We start from the raw sequence: 15661 nt of genomic DNA, 5'->3' as shown, positions 1-15661 counted from the left end.
GTATGTCGACAGAGAGTACAACATTATACAGAGACCTCCAAAGTACCAGTTAATTACAGGACAGCAACATGAAAAGGCTCTAATTGGAGATTTTTAAACATAGTAACCAAAATTGTACTTTGGGCTTCTGGACAATGAACCTAAGCGTCATAAGAAGGCTGCTTCCCACCCAATGGTTACTATACATAAATTTAGTTAGCACTCATTCCTTAGCATTTCTATAGATAAAAATTTTAATGAACACTGAAAGAATATCATGTACTTGGAAATATGAAAGGTGCAAGAAATGAGTTTAGGGTCCCTCGCAGTAGATATCGCAACGTAGAGTTGATTACAACTATTCCACCGCCCAACCTTTTTTGGGGCCGTTCCCCATCTACCTATGGGACTGCCATCCCTTCTTTAATGGGACCGCCAACCTCCCTCTATGAACGCCGCATAAGGTCAAATGTTGCATCTTCATTAAGCTTCTTCCTGCAGCACTAGAAAATCACTTATGTAACGCTCTAGCAGGAAAGACTTTGAAGTGAAAATGTTCAGCTGGCCTCTCTATTATGCTGGCCTCCTTTACCAAATCCTCTTTCCTTCTTGTGGATAACGGTTATGCAGTAAGGGACTTATTTGATTCCGTGACACAACCTGATGGATCTGAAATTGACGAGCTTACCGAAATTGAAAGAAAAGACGATCTGGATGCTTCCTTCTTCGTTAAAATCGCCTTAGGTAAAACAAACAAGGATGTCATGATGGTCATGATACTGGATGATGGAAAACTTGCAGCTCATTAAGTCATTACATTGCCGAAGAAAATGGAAAATGGTTAGAATAAGAATTTGCACTTCAAAAGAACTAGCAATTACTCTTTACAGCAGCAAAGACCATTCCCGGAAGTAGAGCGTTTTGATTGCAGTTTGCAGGGGCAGTGAATTATCAACATTTTTGTGTCAGGGGCTTTTTTCTTTATTACTGATGGCTGAATATCAGATTGCCGGGGAAATCTCCCTGTCAAATCGTTCTGGGAGGGGGGAGGGTGTTGAACCCCAATCCCCCATAATTTTCGCCACTGGTCGAAACCCTGCTTATAATCAAGAGCCTGTTAGCACAAATAAGGGGGGAGGCAGTTTCTCCGCTAGCTCCAATTAAACTTTATTGCTTACACATTGCTTCAAATTCAATCAAGGATCATTTTATATTATATGAAAGTATGAGACTGATTGATAAAAACCAAAAAGTAAAGTTTCAAAGGCACATTATACGAGCTAAGTAACTTTTGAAATAAAATATTACATTGAGCCCAATTTTTTTCTACAGTATTTTATTTCAAAAATACGGTAGCATTGCAAGATACACTTCTTGCGGTAGTTCATTCAAAGAAGGAATTGTTTAATAGAAGAACAGTATTAAATCATTGTTTGATAGGGGTATATCCATAGCTGTGTTCAGAGGGACACTTCGCGATCATTGGATTCATACGAGACTTGACTGCAGAAGAGAGAAGCATCAAAACAGATTATGAATGCATTATGTTTGAAAATGCACGACACACAGAAGATATTTAACCAAATAGCAACAAATATATCTATAACCTATTTACAGCTCTACAAATATCAAGGATACTACACGCAACGTGTTCACTTTTTCAAGTAAGTATCCCAAGGTTATCAAATTTTTAGGGTGTTATATGAAAAGGTAAAATCGTTTCTTTTTCTTTGAATGAACTTAAAAAATTCAGAACGAAATATGATCATGACAAGGATAGGTACCATCTTGCTGTCTACCATCTTGCCGGCTGCCATTTTTGATCTTTTATGGCCTGTCTGTTTGACATAATTATTAATCATCCTGAATGGCATTAATCATGCTGAATGGATCACAGAAAAGGAAATAACAACGCTGGCAGAAAGGTTGTAAACAAAATTTTACAGTTGTCCTGTACTTGAAGGAAATAATCATCCAATCCAACGATTTAAAGGTGCATCTCTAAAGCAGACAATTTGGTTGCATCATATCACTCTGTTGGTGCCAAGAGCCTTTTTTGCCCAAGCAGCAATAGATGCAAATTGGACCCTGTAAAACCCCTTCTTATCACGAGCAAATGCAACGTTACAGGCCATTAAAGACGTTCATAACACACACTGTATTCATTCTAGAAAACTGAACTATAATGCAAACTTACATTGCCAAATTACAGCGCTCTCAGCAAGGACTAGAAGTCTACTTTAGATAAAGTACTTGGACAACACAAATCTTTATTTACTGTTGCCTATAGGATATTTTTGCTCTAATTCTATCGATTGCTGTCATATCAATGGTTCCACATTGACTTGTGCCTCTACGCAAAATACCTGATCACGTGTCCTTTAAATTGCTTTAAAATCATAAAAAACTAGATGCATTAGCAAAAGCCATCTATTATTCTATGTTTTAATAAAGACTTAATAAATAGATGTCAAGTTGCTCCATTCAGCGAATGTAACAGCCTTTAACACGATTTTTTATATTTTGAGATGATTAAACTAGAGGTACAACAACAGAAAACAGCTCAATTTTTTAGCTATAAAAATTCATACTTGATTAATTTGATGCCAATGTGAAAAAACGACAATTCTACTCTCTATTGATATTTTGTCTTTATTCGGCTACCTGCTAAAAATACTCTTTCTCTTCATAAATATTCCTGCTTAGGACGCACTTTTGTTGTAATAAAAAACCAAGCTTCCGTTAACTCGAAATGCTTACGCATTTGCCACAAAGTTCGAATTATTGGACAAACGCTATCACTAGAGAAAGATTCGTGTAGGTGTCTCTGCATCAGGTTCTTAGTTTCTAAATACCGAGATTGAAAGCCATTTTTCTGAGAATGACATCAGCACAATCTTATTGCGCTAATTAGAACTCGCGTTGTAGTATAGTAGTAGGTGTTTATACTGCGTATTTAATTATTGAGCGAACAAACAACAAATTACAAAAATTATTGTAACTAAGGCCCACAAAACTAGGACCGTTAAATACTACTCTACGAGTCAACTAACATTGTAACGAACTACATTTCTATGGCATTCAGCAAAATTGAACTGGGTAGCAGCCATAACTGGGTAGCAGGCATAGTCCCAGCACTGATCTTCTACATAGCTTCTGGCAAGATGCAAAGTCCTTCTAATCTAAAATCCCTCCAAAAGGGTGCTGGGACGATGATAGAACATTTTAAGAACAGTTTTGTCACTTAGCTTCCGATGTAAGGTTTTCAAGCAACCAACAAAACAAACAGTTTCTATGTCTTGTCTTGCCTCTTCTTCCAGACTTGTCGTTCCGTCAGCGGAGGGAGGATCATGGGATATCTGACGTAATTCCTTCTTTGGAAGACCAAATTGGTACAGAGCAGAAGAAGCAGTGCCATACTCTTCTCTTGTTGTATTGATCTGCGCCAAAGTTTAACATTGATCAGCAGAAATCTTGATTATCAGGTTCTGAAAGCATTTCTGACCTGGTTGAAGCTATTGTATTTTCATCAGTTTCACCTAGGATATAAAAGGGACAATTTTAGACGCTGCAGTTCTATTATTGGGAACCCAGTATTTTAAGTTAAGATTTAAAATTTATATATGAGCCTACCTACAACTTCGTCAGTCATGAAAAACTGCGTTGTTGTTGTTGAAAGATTAAGCAAGTGGCTGTCTAATGGGTATTGATTGCATGGTGTTTTAACAAGAAGTGTAGTTGTAGAATCACCAAAAAAAGGCTTGGTGAACAGTTCACGTACACTTAACAACGGGCCATGCTCGAAACGTCGTTACTCATTAGTCTATCATTTATTCCTGGTACGTTCACTTGCATTCATAGTTATTATATATCATAAAGTACAGCACGCAATCTACTATAGTTCAATATCAGTTTCACAATCACGTATTCAACCTAATAAGCAAATAGGCAAGCAAACACTGCCAATAAGTTTGGGACCACTAATGTTAGTTTTAATTGGCAAATTCAGGAACACCTCGTTCCCCGTAGGAACAATGGATCTTTCTATAGAAAAGGCGGTTTTTGAGTACATTTTTCTTGGGGCTTGCATGATATTTTTCTGATTTATCAACATTGTTTTTGGGGAAATGGGGCAGGAAATCTGGGAAAACAAATGAACAATAGAAAGGCATAAAGCAAGGTGTTGGGCGCTTCAAGTAATTTTGGCAGTGATTGTAGTTTTTAACCCTAGGTGCCAGGGGAAACATTAACAAACAAGCAAGCATTATCGGGCCATAAAATGTTTGGACATTTTGAGAACCTGGCACCCACAATTTGAGCAGGAAACGATCAAGAGTAACCAAATAGTCTAAAACTGGTAAGGAGATCTGCAGAATCAATAGCTCCTTGTTGGTTGTACGGATTTAGGCCCTAAACGGATTGTTTTCAAAGGCGAAAAATAAAAATTGAATCAGACACACCTTTAAAACTAATAAAGAAATAAATTTGCAAAATTCATGCAACGGTTTTGACTATTCACAGGATTAGAATGTAACTGGCTCTAGTAGTTGTTCAAGTTTTCAAATAACCCTCAAAACCCATCGTTAGAGTTTAATGATTTTTAGATGGACAAAGTAAACGCTTTAAATGAATTGTAACTTCTATGAGTCGGAATGTACTTTTCGTACATTTAATTACCGGGCGAAATACCCACAATTGGAGCAATAGCTTAGAGAATAAATTTATCTAATTGTTCTTATTATCCTATTAAATCTAGACAGTTACGAAAACCTTCTTAATTTTTTGATGTTTATAAGGCAGTTCTTAGAATATACTTGTTAGATGGAGACATCGGGCCTTACAGTCCTATTAAAGTCCAGTCCGTTTTGTGACATTGGAAACATTAGACTTTGTTAAGACTGTGCGAATGATTTGAATTTAGAAAATAGGATATTTTGGCTTCATGATTATAGATTGTGGTGTTTGGGGAAGGGAGGGGGTACGGGGGTCTATGAAGTTCTTCGTAAGTTTCATATGCGTACATTCAAGAGCAATAAGAATTATCTTATGTATGGTAAGTTTATTTTAGAACAAGCAAGAAGGAAAAGGGGGGGGGGCTATGGGGGATAGGGTGGCTAAGCATCAAATACTAGGCTAATATTACGTCACCAACGTACCTGATGTTAGTGTTGAAGTTATTTGCCCTTGTGGTATCATGTGAAACGGCAGCTCAGGAGACTCCTCGATATTATCGGATTCTTGACTTCGTTTATCTTTTCTATAAGTTTCTAATAATATTGTTGACGTTAAGTCACTGTCTGTAATTGTTGGTGGTCCTGGGGGTACAACCACTATTTCCCCGTCGACCATCCGCAAAGTAGGGCGCGTGTAACTGGAGTAATAGATATCTGGAGTGTTTGATGGGGGTCTCCTCTTGCCATTCATGAACCTCCGTAGACTATGAAGTGATATAGCACTGTATCTAGAGGAAGAGCATAAATATTATGACAATGTGGTTAAACAAGAGCAAAATTCGAAATAACTAGAAGAGGGGCTAAAATTTATAAGGAGAGGTTTCTTTTTAAAGAAAAGATCGTAGAAGGTGTATCGTTGTTTTAAAGTATATCCTCAGTTCAGAAGCGAGCTTCTCCTAACGGTGTTCTACACAACGTTTCCACTTTTTAGAGACAAAGATTAATTTTGAATAATGAGGTTTTGAAAACAACGTGGAAATGGTCTTATCAGCTTCTAAAATCATTGGAAGGAGTCAATCTGCTAATAATGTGCAGCTTTCTCAAAAAAAATAGCGTTTTTCAAATTTCGTGCAATAATTTTAACACCATTAAGAAATTTCAGAGTTTGAAAGGTATCAAATTCTAATATAACGAAACGCATTTGAATATCAGTAACTTGAGAACCACTTACCCTCGCTCTCTTTTGCATAATAACACCAGAAGAAATACATTTGTTATGAAAAGTGCAGCTAAGACAACTCCAAGCGAAACAACCAAGCTTTTCGAACTGTCTCTTTCTGCTGCCACTGAAATTGAAGTAAATACGACAGTTAGTTTTGCAGCATATAGAGCAAATGCTCTAGAGAAATTAACATAAGTTATGTAAAAGGAAAGTTGTATATCGTGGCTATTCCAATGCGAAATAGGTAAACTTGGCTAGCAAAGGTATTGCAGTAGTTGTCAAGGGAAGTAAAGACCCTAGAATCGCTGTAAAAACTTAATTTTTGGGTTTTCAGTTGATTAAATGTTATAATTTGTAATTTACAAAATTATGGTGGAGCAAATACGAAGAATGGGGTTAAGGGTTGGGCTTCGGTTGGAAAATATACCTCCCAATAAAAATTGACTCGGAAAAATCGTCTTTATGTACATGAAGTAAAAGGAAAGGCCGTTTTAACAAAAAAACTTGTAAAGTTTTTGTGCTTGCCTCGCCAATCAAAAGCTTGATCTCCACTACTTGCCATTACATTTTAAAAGGTAAGTGATAACAGAAAGATGATAAAAAGTGTTGCAACATTTCAAATTTAGAGTAATCACAAGGGAGAGGTAAATGAAGAATCTTCCTTTACCTTTTTCTGCGTCTATCAGCGATGAAGTAGACGAAGGCTTACAGTCTTCAGTACCTTCGACTTTATTTGACCTATTATCATTTGATTTTTTGCCGCCATCTTTATTATTAACATCTGCTGACGATTTGACTACGTAACTCGAATGCAAAGATTTCGTTGCTTTGATGGCTTGCGTTTGCAAAGTCTTCGTTTTCGTTATAGTGATTGTTTGTGTCGTTGTTTTCGTTCCGCAAATGCACGTTGTAGGCTTTGCGGTAACTGTTACAGTTACCGGCAGCGGAGCCGGCTGATGGCAAGGCTCTACCAACGTAACAGTAGTTGGAATGCAAGACTTGCTTGGATTAATTGGCTGTGAAGGAATCACACCTGGAATAAAAAAGATAAGTTTATAAAGGGTTAATATCATCTGAACATAAAAGTTTTCAATGTTTGGTCATCATCCAAAGCCACAATCTTTGCAGGTTTAGTAGTTTTTAGTGTGCCGGGACTTCGTTTTTGTTTTGTTCTCAGTACCCTATCTTCGATGTTTCGAAATAATGTTTCCTTGAGATCAAACTCCCCTTTTTCCTTTATAATTTGGAACAATTTGCAGTTTGAAATTTTTACAGTTTCCCCCAGCTCAACGTGGCCGGGAAAAAACTGTCCATCATTGAAAGAATTAGTGTTTATATAGGTTTGTCATGAACATAAGGGTTTATTCATGGGACCTACTAGAGGTTATATCCAACTTAATGTCCCTGTCCTTTCATTGGCATTTACAGGACTGAATTCTTATAGGAGAGAATGTAGCTCGCCATTCAGGAAATAAATAAAAAGAGCTTGATATGTACAGATAAATTACATATCAATTTCTACAAAAGTGGTTCAAAGGCCCGCATTGATACCTACGGGTGAATTTCACGAAAAGAAATATGAACAATTTATTGATATTATGAAAGTTGAATGAGAAAATCTTGCAATGTCAACAAATCCCTATCCAACTGCCTTGAGACGGCTGTATTTCAAATCAGAGGATTTGAAATACAACTAACAGTAATAGAAATCCCATTTCATATCCAGCATAGCGGATATTGTAATTACCTGTGCGGTTTTTGCATTACAAAGCAGTTAATTTGGATAATTCTATAAAAGCAGACATCGCAGAATGCATTCGTAGACTTGTTTCATATCGATTAGGCAGAAAGAAACCCATGTTTGTTTTTCGCAGGCAAATATTAAACTGAAATATGGCCTACACAATGCTTTCTTTTTTTCGCACTTTTACACAAATCAAGGCATAAATTTTTTTTGCGGCAAAAGGACCGATCCAGCATAAGGATATTACGTAGTGACGTCGTGGGTTAATCAGATACAAACAAGATTGGTAAAGTTTGGTGGATGAAAGGACAACGGGAAACATAGTGGCTCCCTGTGAATTTAAACTGGGAGCACCCTGTTCAAATAATTACCACACCTCACTCACTACAAAATCAGATCCTGATGCGTCCTTAACTATCGTTAGTGATACATCACTCCATACTTTTTCCATTTTAAAAATCACAGGAAAGAAGCCCATTTTTAGATGTTTGAAATTTTCGTCATGCGCTTATGAGCGAAAATCGGGAGCTTTTCCTTGCTTTTTTATCCAAATGAAGACATTTTGGCTGATGACAGGGAATGAAAAGTCCTTATCGACCATAAAACTAGGTCCCAAACTGCTATCAATCAAAGGAAAGTTGTTTTTTAGATTCAAAATCTAAATAAACCAAAGAAAAATGCTTCATTATAGCAACGTCTATCACAATAACTATCTTATTGTAACTAATTTTACAGGCAGGATAGGATTAAACATATAAAAATCTTGAAATATATGCAGGGAAATCTTTGCGCTGAATTCCTTATTTCTACTACTTACTTCTAGTAAGAAATCATTAAGCAGATATCTCACCTTGGTCAATTATGGATCGACCAGTTTCTCTCCAAGTGGCTTTGAACCCAATATCAACATTACTCAATGGATCAGATTGGAATACCAGCTTGATCTGATTTGATAGCGATTTATAATTAGGTGGTATCGTATGTCCACAGTATCTTTTCGTTATAGAACCAGCACCCATTTGAGTCTCTTCAATATACACATGATCATAAATGCATTTCTTATTTTTCTCCAGATGAAAGTCTGTAAAATTTAACTCAATCGTCCTTGATCTTTCTACGGCAATCAACCAGATAACAGTTGTATTTAACGGGTAGTGACGAGGGTAGTTTGGCGAAGATAAAGTCCCGTGTAAACCGTATATTGTATGTCGATATTCTATGAAAGAAAATAGCATAATCGATATTATTAATGAACAAATAAGAAGTGTAAATTATACAAAAAATCTGCTTTAAACAAGAATATGATGAAAATTGCTTTCTGTGTTGACAAGATTTAGGCCATCAGACTTAAACTAAATGAAACTTTATCAGCGTCAATGCGGTCAGAAATTCATTACCGTGTGAAGTATTGAAAAAGAATTTGAGATGTTCAAGATAAAGAAATCCTCTAAATTAATTGCTGTATAATTGTTTCATTTTATCAAATCGGGACATCCTAAATCGGTGAATTTACTTGAATTGAAGTTACGTGTAATAGACGTTGTCGCCATCAAAGACATGGAACGCAGATATCATATCTTTCATCAACATTGGATGAAATAACACCGTTCATTAAGAAGATGAATCAATATTTTTAATTAACTAGTGTTTCCGCCGACATAAAATCTGTAATTAAATGCATCTGACGTAATTAGTTTCTGTAAACAATTACCATCTTATGAAGGAAGCACTGGTTGCCAATTGTTGAGAAATGGTTGCTTTTAATGTATCAATAAAAAGACATTTTATTTTAATTAGAAATACCCGTAAAACCGCATGATATATGAGACGGCGTCTATTTTTTAATTATTTTGAAAATTCATTAGCAGTTCAATCGATATTCCAAAGAAAAATGGTAGGCATTTTGTATACGTGGACATCCATACATTCTAAGACATCATGGGAAGGTTTTTTGAGCAACTGCCTCGCCCCATCCCCCAATTCGATGTGATTAAGAAACTTTATTTCTAATAAATCCGATATTTTGACCTGAAAAGTAGAAGAGGAAGGCCTGCCACATGCCAACACGAAAAATTAAATGTTCTTGCTACAATCTTGAACCTTCACGACTGCAAATACACTTTTTAAACAAAGAGACTGTTCCTAAAACATTAACCTTTGCTTTATAATTATAGACATAGTCAGTTTACATACATCAGCTAGAAAGAACCGACAATTCTGCCAAAATAAGTATTTCAAAGCAATTCCCTATTAGTCGTCAAGTAACTGCAAAGCCCTCCATCAATTCATTTTATCTTCATATAATTCTGATTCCTAACATCTCCTGAAAGCCACGAATAAAAGTATCTACGAAATATCCACCAAAATTTCAAGCAGAGAATACCGTTTTAGGTGCTTAATTTTTCGCGCATTTTTATTTGTTAACCATGATATTCATCTGACTCCAAGACAGGATTACAAGAAATCAAGCCTTCCTGCCCAACTGCCAAAACTTTGAGCAATTAGCGGCATCGGTAATGTGAGGCAATCAAGAATAGCATTTGGCAACAAGATTTATTGGTCCTTTGAAGTTTAGATAATTAGAAACTTCCCTTTTTATACTCTAATAAATCAGAATTTATTATAATTTTTCATAGATATATTAGATAGGCCCGACAATCGGCTCCCACATCCTGGCTAATATTAGTAGCGCTGAAAAACCATTCTACTTAACGTCAAATCGAGAATAAATCGATTGAAAGTGAAGGAAAACTAAACGGCGGAGGGCTCACATAAGAAAGTCATTCAAATATTGATTGGCGACTTGACAACTAGCTTGGAATGGAGACAGAAACTTTAGGAGACTACCAACATTGAAAAATGAAAGGACAAGCTACGCCGGCTGCTTTTTTCCAATTGTAAAGCTTTTTTAACCTATCAAAGACTTTACACAAACTTATATCAACCCCAACAATTACTTGCCATTAAAAGAATTTTCCAAATAACACCTCTACATAAAACACTTTGTTGATCACAATTTGGATGACTGACAAATTTAGTGTTTATAATTCATGCTCAAAGTCATTCAAACATCTGATAGGAAGAGTGCTGTTTAGAAAAATTAACTGTTCCAAATTAGGGTAAAACAAAAGACTAGGTTTCACAAATTCTTTGCTATGAACTGGAAATACACAAATTCAATTTATTGCTTCGTCTTGAGACACTTTTTTTTAGTTGAAATTTGGACTTTGGCCCGATTCTGGAACAGAATTTTACGCAAAAGTTTTCATTGCGCTTACTGCGCAAAATATCGATAAAGTCAAGAATCTTTTTAGAAATTTGAATCCACGATTCTATAAGAAACATTTCAAGCGTTTCTATAAGAAACAATACGTAGCAACAGGCAAAAACAATAGGAAAATTGTATCCAGAATGAAGGAAGTATGGCGGTCAATCGTAATCTCGGCTAAAAAAGTTGTACAATAAAGCTTAGAATGATTTCCAAAACGAGGCCATAAATTGACTTGGTGTATTTTAACTTCACATTTATCAACTTTCGTAGTATTTCTTATCGTTAGAACTTTTGCAGCTAGAGTAGGCAACTCTGTAAAGTAGCCAGCAGCAGATGATTGATGTTATCTGTGCATGCACGTGCCTAGAACGTGGTTAGGATAGCATTTCCTTGAAACCGATCGCTTATCAATGCACGTGATCACTATCATTCGATCATTCTAAAAGCATTGCAGCTTTGTATCGCATTTGCGTATCCAGCTACGATGGCAGCATTACCTTGCTATAAAATCAGATAAGCATCTCTTACAAAGTAATTATCCTTCTTAACTTGGTTAGGAATGCCTTTATCACAAATTCCAAAGGGGCGTATAATTCCGGCTTAGTCCAAACCCCCTAGGAAGCTTATAGACTTTTCTGTTCAATTGAAAGAATCGACCAGAAACACCAATAACAACCATAATGTTTAATTCTTAGCACTCAGTAACTAAATTACGTAAAACAAGTGTTGTCCACCATCAAGATTCGGCGTCTAAAGCTGCTAAATTAATTTCTTGAAAAAACCTTTCCTAAAAAGATCAAATCCCATTTAGCGAAATCTTTAGGTTCACAACCAGCTTAAAAGGGCAGTTACAAACTCTGAATACAAAATTTTCTAACCTAAATGCTTGTAAACAAATTCTTTGTCTGGAAGGTTTTCAAATAGTATTATCATAACATGCGAAATGAAAAACAACCAGGAATTAAGGTGGAGACGAAGCAATTTGGTAAATGCTAAGCAAATTTTGGTCCATTTCAAGCTTAAGCGTACATAACAATTAGATTTCCTTGAATTGTTACTCTGAGATCAGACAAAAACAAGAGCCAGGTCTAAATCTTCAATGAGATATCCAAACAAGCTACCTGTAGCACCTGCCTTTAAAGGACATTGCTGCAAAAAATCTGATTATCAAGCTCACGGAATTATCTCGAATAAAGACTCAGTTGATGACGTAACAGGTTACGTCGGTACCAGACCCACGTTGAATTAAGTGTGCATGCGATATTTTGTTTCTCAACTGGCTATATGAAGTATTCACTGTTCCCCATCCTATCTGTAAAATAATCCTTTTAATTTCCTAGGGACATAGTCAAGTTGCGACTTAAAACTACGTTACCCCTTCCACAAAGCAGCCATTCCGCATACGTCTGTTTCTGCACACGTATCATTATGAGATATCACAATGAAAATGAGGTGCAAATGAGAACCTTTTGATTGAAAGAAGCTAGCATGTTTATATTTGACATTTCTCTAACAAAAAATGCAAGTTGTTGAAGGGTGCACATCTTCTACATTGATACAAGTGACAAAATGGTATCTTTCAGCCTGTGTCTTTTTTTAGCTGTGAATGTTAGGGAAAGGCTACGGTACCTATAGATAAGTCCCAACAAGGGAAAGAAAAGAGGGATTAAAAAGAGAGAGGAAAGATCGATATTTTTTTCTACTCCTTGAGTGCAAATTTGGTAGCTGCTTCATTCATGCTCCTTTTCTTGCATCGCTAAAGCAAATCCCAATTGCAATGACTACTAAGCACTTAAATTGAACAACGTATATTGCATGATTTTGCGCTATAAAATAATTTCAGGTATTCGAAAGCCGACCATTTTCCTTCCTTTGGCCATCCCCGACCCATAATCACAACGAATGCGTCTTTCTTATCTTCTGGCGTGCAACCACCAACAGAAACCTGCGCGAACGTGACCCACGCGATTTCAAAGCTGCTGTGAACTCAACATAACTCATAGCCAGTAATTTCAACTACAACAGCTAACTGTAATGTGAAGAATTTCTAAAAACATCGCTTGCTTTGTTAATATTATAAAGAAACACAAAACATAAAAATGTTTTAGATACGGTCAATAAAATTTTATCAGATTTTGGACGACTGAGTGACATTGGGCGGGTTTTTGCTAAGGGAATGTGGTGCTTGTTGAGGATTTACTGTTTGTTTGAAAAGAAATGCATGCATGTGAAAAATACAAATTTACAGTAAAACCCCGACACCTCCTGCAACAGACACTCTCGTCTTTAACGGACCCTCTCATCTTCAACGGACAATCTCGTCTTCAACGGACACTCTCTTCTTCAACGGACACTCTCTTCTTCAACGAACACTCTCGTCTTTAACGGACACGCCCGCACACCGTACATGCTCCACACTAGACACGCCCATAAAACAGACAGGTCCCTAAAACAAACACTACCACGATCATTTTAGTGTAAAACGATGACCCCATTGCTTTGACGTCAGCGCTGGTTCTGCGTCCAAGATCTTGACTTGCATATACAATTTGCAATCATAGTAACAAACAGTGACCTGGCAATCATAACTCAAACCTAAATCCTCGGGTGTTTATCGGTCATGAATTTTGGAAAACTGGTGGCAGGATTCACGTCGAGATAAGAATTACACGAAGTTACTGATCTATGCTCTCACAAATCGTCTGGCACGGGCTAATCCACGCCCATTCATGGTGTTTGCACTCCTGTTAAGTGGTTGCATTTCGTTTGATTGTATATATATTCTATTCACTTGTGCAAGCTTTCCAAGGTTAGTGATTGGTACCCGACGCTACCTGATGCAACGCTTCGCTGTTTAAATATTTGGCATGTTTGATGCATAATTTCAAACTGGTAGCCGGTAATTATCAATCTTTCTGGCAACATCCATAGATATTTCAAAAAATTGCCTCCAGTTTTCAAGCAATGTTCTACCAAGTTGGTTTAATGTTCCAAATCTATAAAGCATCCTCTTGTATCATTGAGGGTCTACCAGGGGTTTTTGGGAACAAGGGAACATGACAATAAATGGTACAGTATCACGGGAACAACTTAAATTTTCCCTTTAGGAACATGGGAACATTATTACTAGTTTAAGGGAAGAAGGGATCATTTTTTTTTATTTTCGACAGGAACACGGGAATATTGGCTGTTTTTCTCAAAGGGAACACAGGAACAAGTACTCTTCCCCCCGGAGACCCTCGTTATTTCAAGTACGCTCTTTGGAAATCCAGTATAAACGAGTTCACCAATCGCCTCACCTATACACTCCTCCCAAACCGACATGCCCCTAATCCTTGAAAAATAGTGAAATGACTTCAAGGTCAACTGGCAATATTTAAAAATTTGTAGCAAGACCTGAAAATGTCAAAAAACATACGATGGGCAGACGAAAGCATTGAATTTTAATTATACATATGCGTTCACAGTTAAAAGGTTGATAATCGCGTTTTAACTGGTATACACTGTTTGCAAACTTCTCGCCTTACATCACTGAGGCATGGCGGGATATCTTTTGGATTGTGCGCACGCTCCCGCTGCAATCTTTCAAATACATTCAAAACTAATGGATTAATCAGCCAGAGAAGTTAGTAATCGACTCAGCAGGATTAAGGCCTTCCTTATAAACGCAGTTATGTAATCACTCCTTGAAGCCTTTCTTGTCAAAAAATGTAGATTAAAGGTTCAATAAAAAGATGCTGTTTTGCGTTTAAGAAGTCGATGACCAATTAAAGTGGGTGGGTTGTAGCTTTGGAAAGGGAAAGAAAATGGCTTAAAATATCAAAAGTGTCTGGAAACTTGCAATAACTATTGACGTTTTGAGATTTTTCAGTTGTTTTTCTTATAAGGTGGCATTTCATATGACTCATTAATTAAGAACAAACCTAATAAGTTCGAAGAAATTGCAGATGCAAGGGCGAAGAGGGAAACTGGGCCCCTACCCAATCTTCAAAACAATTGCCCTCAAATCTGTCCAAACACGCAAAGAAATTTCTTCGACTAGAGAAATCCAGATTCACTGAATTTTGACGTCACTGAGAAATTTTTGGTTTCACTTTAAACAGACAACCCCAAGGGGGTTTAGCTCTTTTTCGCGGGTCTATGGGGCCTGCCTGTATAACAATTTTAGCAAAACTGGTAATTTTCTGCTAATCAACGGATCGTGTTTCTGTTTCTACTCGTGTAAAGAAACCTTGCTTCATGCTATTCAGACTCGTATACCGGACGATAAACCCGCTGTTGGTGGCAAACCAAAGATACCAATCCTTAGAATTCTTATCATAGCCTCCAGAGGTAATAAACCTTTTCATGCGCTGATCCAATTTGGCGGATGATTCCCTAATCCTTGAAGTGTCAAACAAAATGCTCCCAAAAACCTTCAAAGCTCGAATTGTTCGAGTTTTCAAATTTCTCTGCATCTAACGCTGGAAACATTCCAAAAGTAATGAAGAAACCTAGCTGAAATGCCCCCTAGATGAGGTCATTTTAATTAACTTGGGTATAAGAGTTTCTTTGGGCTACGTTATGATAGTAAACTGCAGTATTCAAAAGATCACTAAGGCAGAACTGTATACTAGAACAGGGTCGGGTTGAATATTATTCAGGCGGGCTGAAAGGAAATTCACACTCTCGGGAGGAAAAGTTAGGTGGCCAGAAAAAGAGATGGGGGGGGGGGGGAGTCCAAAAACATTCTGGAGAATAAAACGGCTGTATTATTCGGCAATAGGCAACCT

General features: G+C 36.9%; 1 protein-coding gene across 2 annotated transcripts in view; it reads right to left on the bottom strand.

The window, feature by feature from the left end:
* Nucleotides 1–1510: 1510 nt before the first annotated feature.
* LOC135689237 (uncharacterized) overlaps nt 1511–15661 on the bottom strand; it is a 46181-nt gene continuing 32030 nt past the window's right edge. For both annotated transcript variants that reach the window (XM_089110108.1, XM_089110109.1), the window contains 5 exons: nt 8469–8834; nt 6542–6907; nt 5884–5998; nt 5136–5440; nt 1511–3518 (listed from right to left, as the gene is read on the bottom strand). In XM_089110108.1, coding sequence (XP_088966234.1) covers nt 3442–3518; nt 5136–5440; nt 5884–5998; nt 6542–6907; nt 8469–8834 — 1229 coding nt within the window. In that variant the 3' untranslated portion in view covers nt 1511–3441. The remainder of the gene's footprint in view (nt 3519–5135; nt 5441–5883; nt 5999–6541; nt 6908–8468; nt 8835–15661) is intronic.

The sequence above is a fragment of the Rhopilema esculentum genome, chromosome 9 (assembly GCF_057945365.1).
Source record: "Rhopilema esculentum isolate cy_ngs chromosome 9, ASM5794536v1, whole genome shotgun sequence".
NCBI classification, from domain to species: Eukaryota; Metazoa; Cnidaria; class Scyphozoa; order Rhizostomeae; family Rhizostomatidae; genus Rhopilema; species Rhopilema esculentum.
This window is presented reverse-complemented; position numbering and strand designations above follow the sequence as displayed.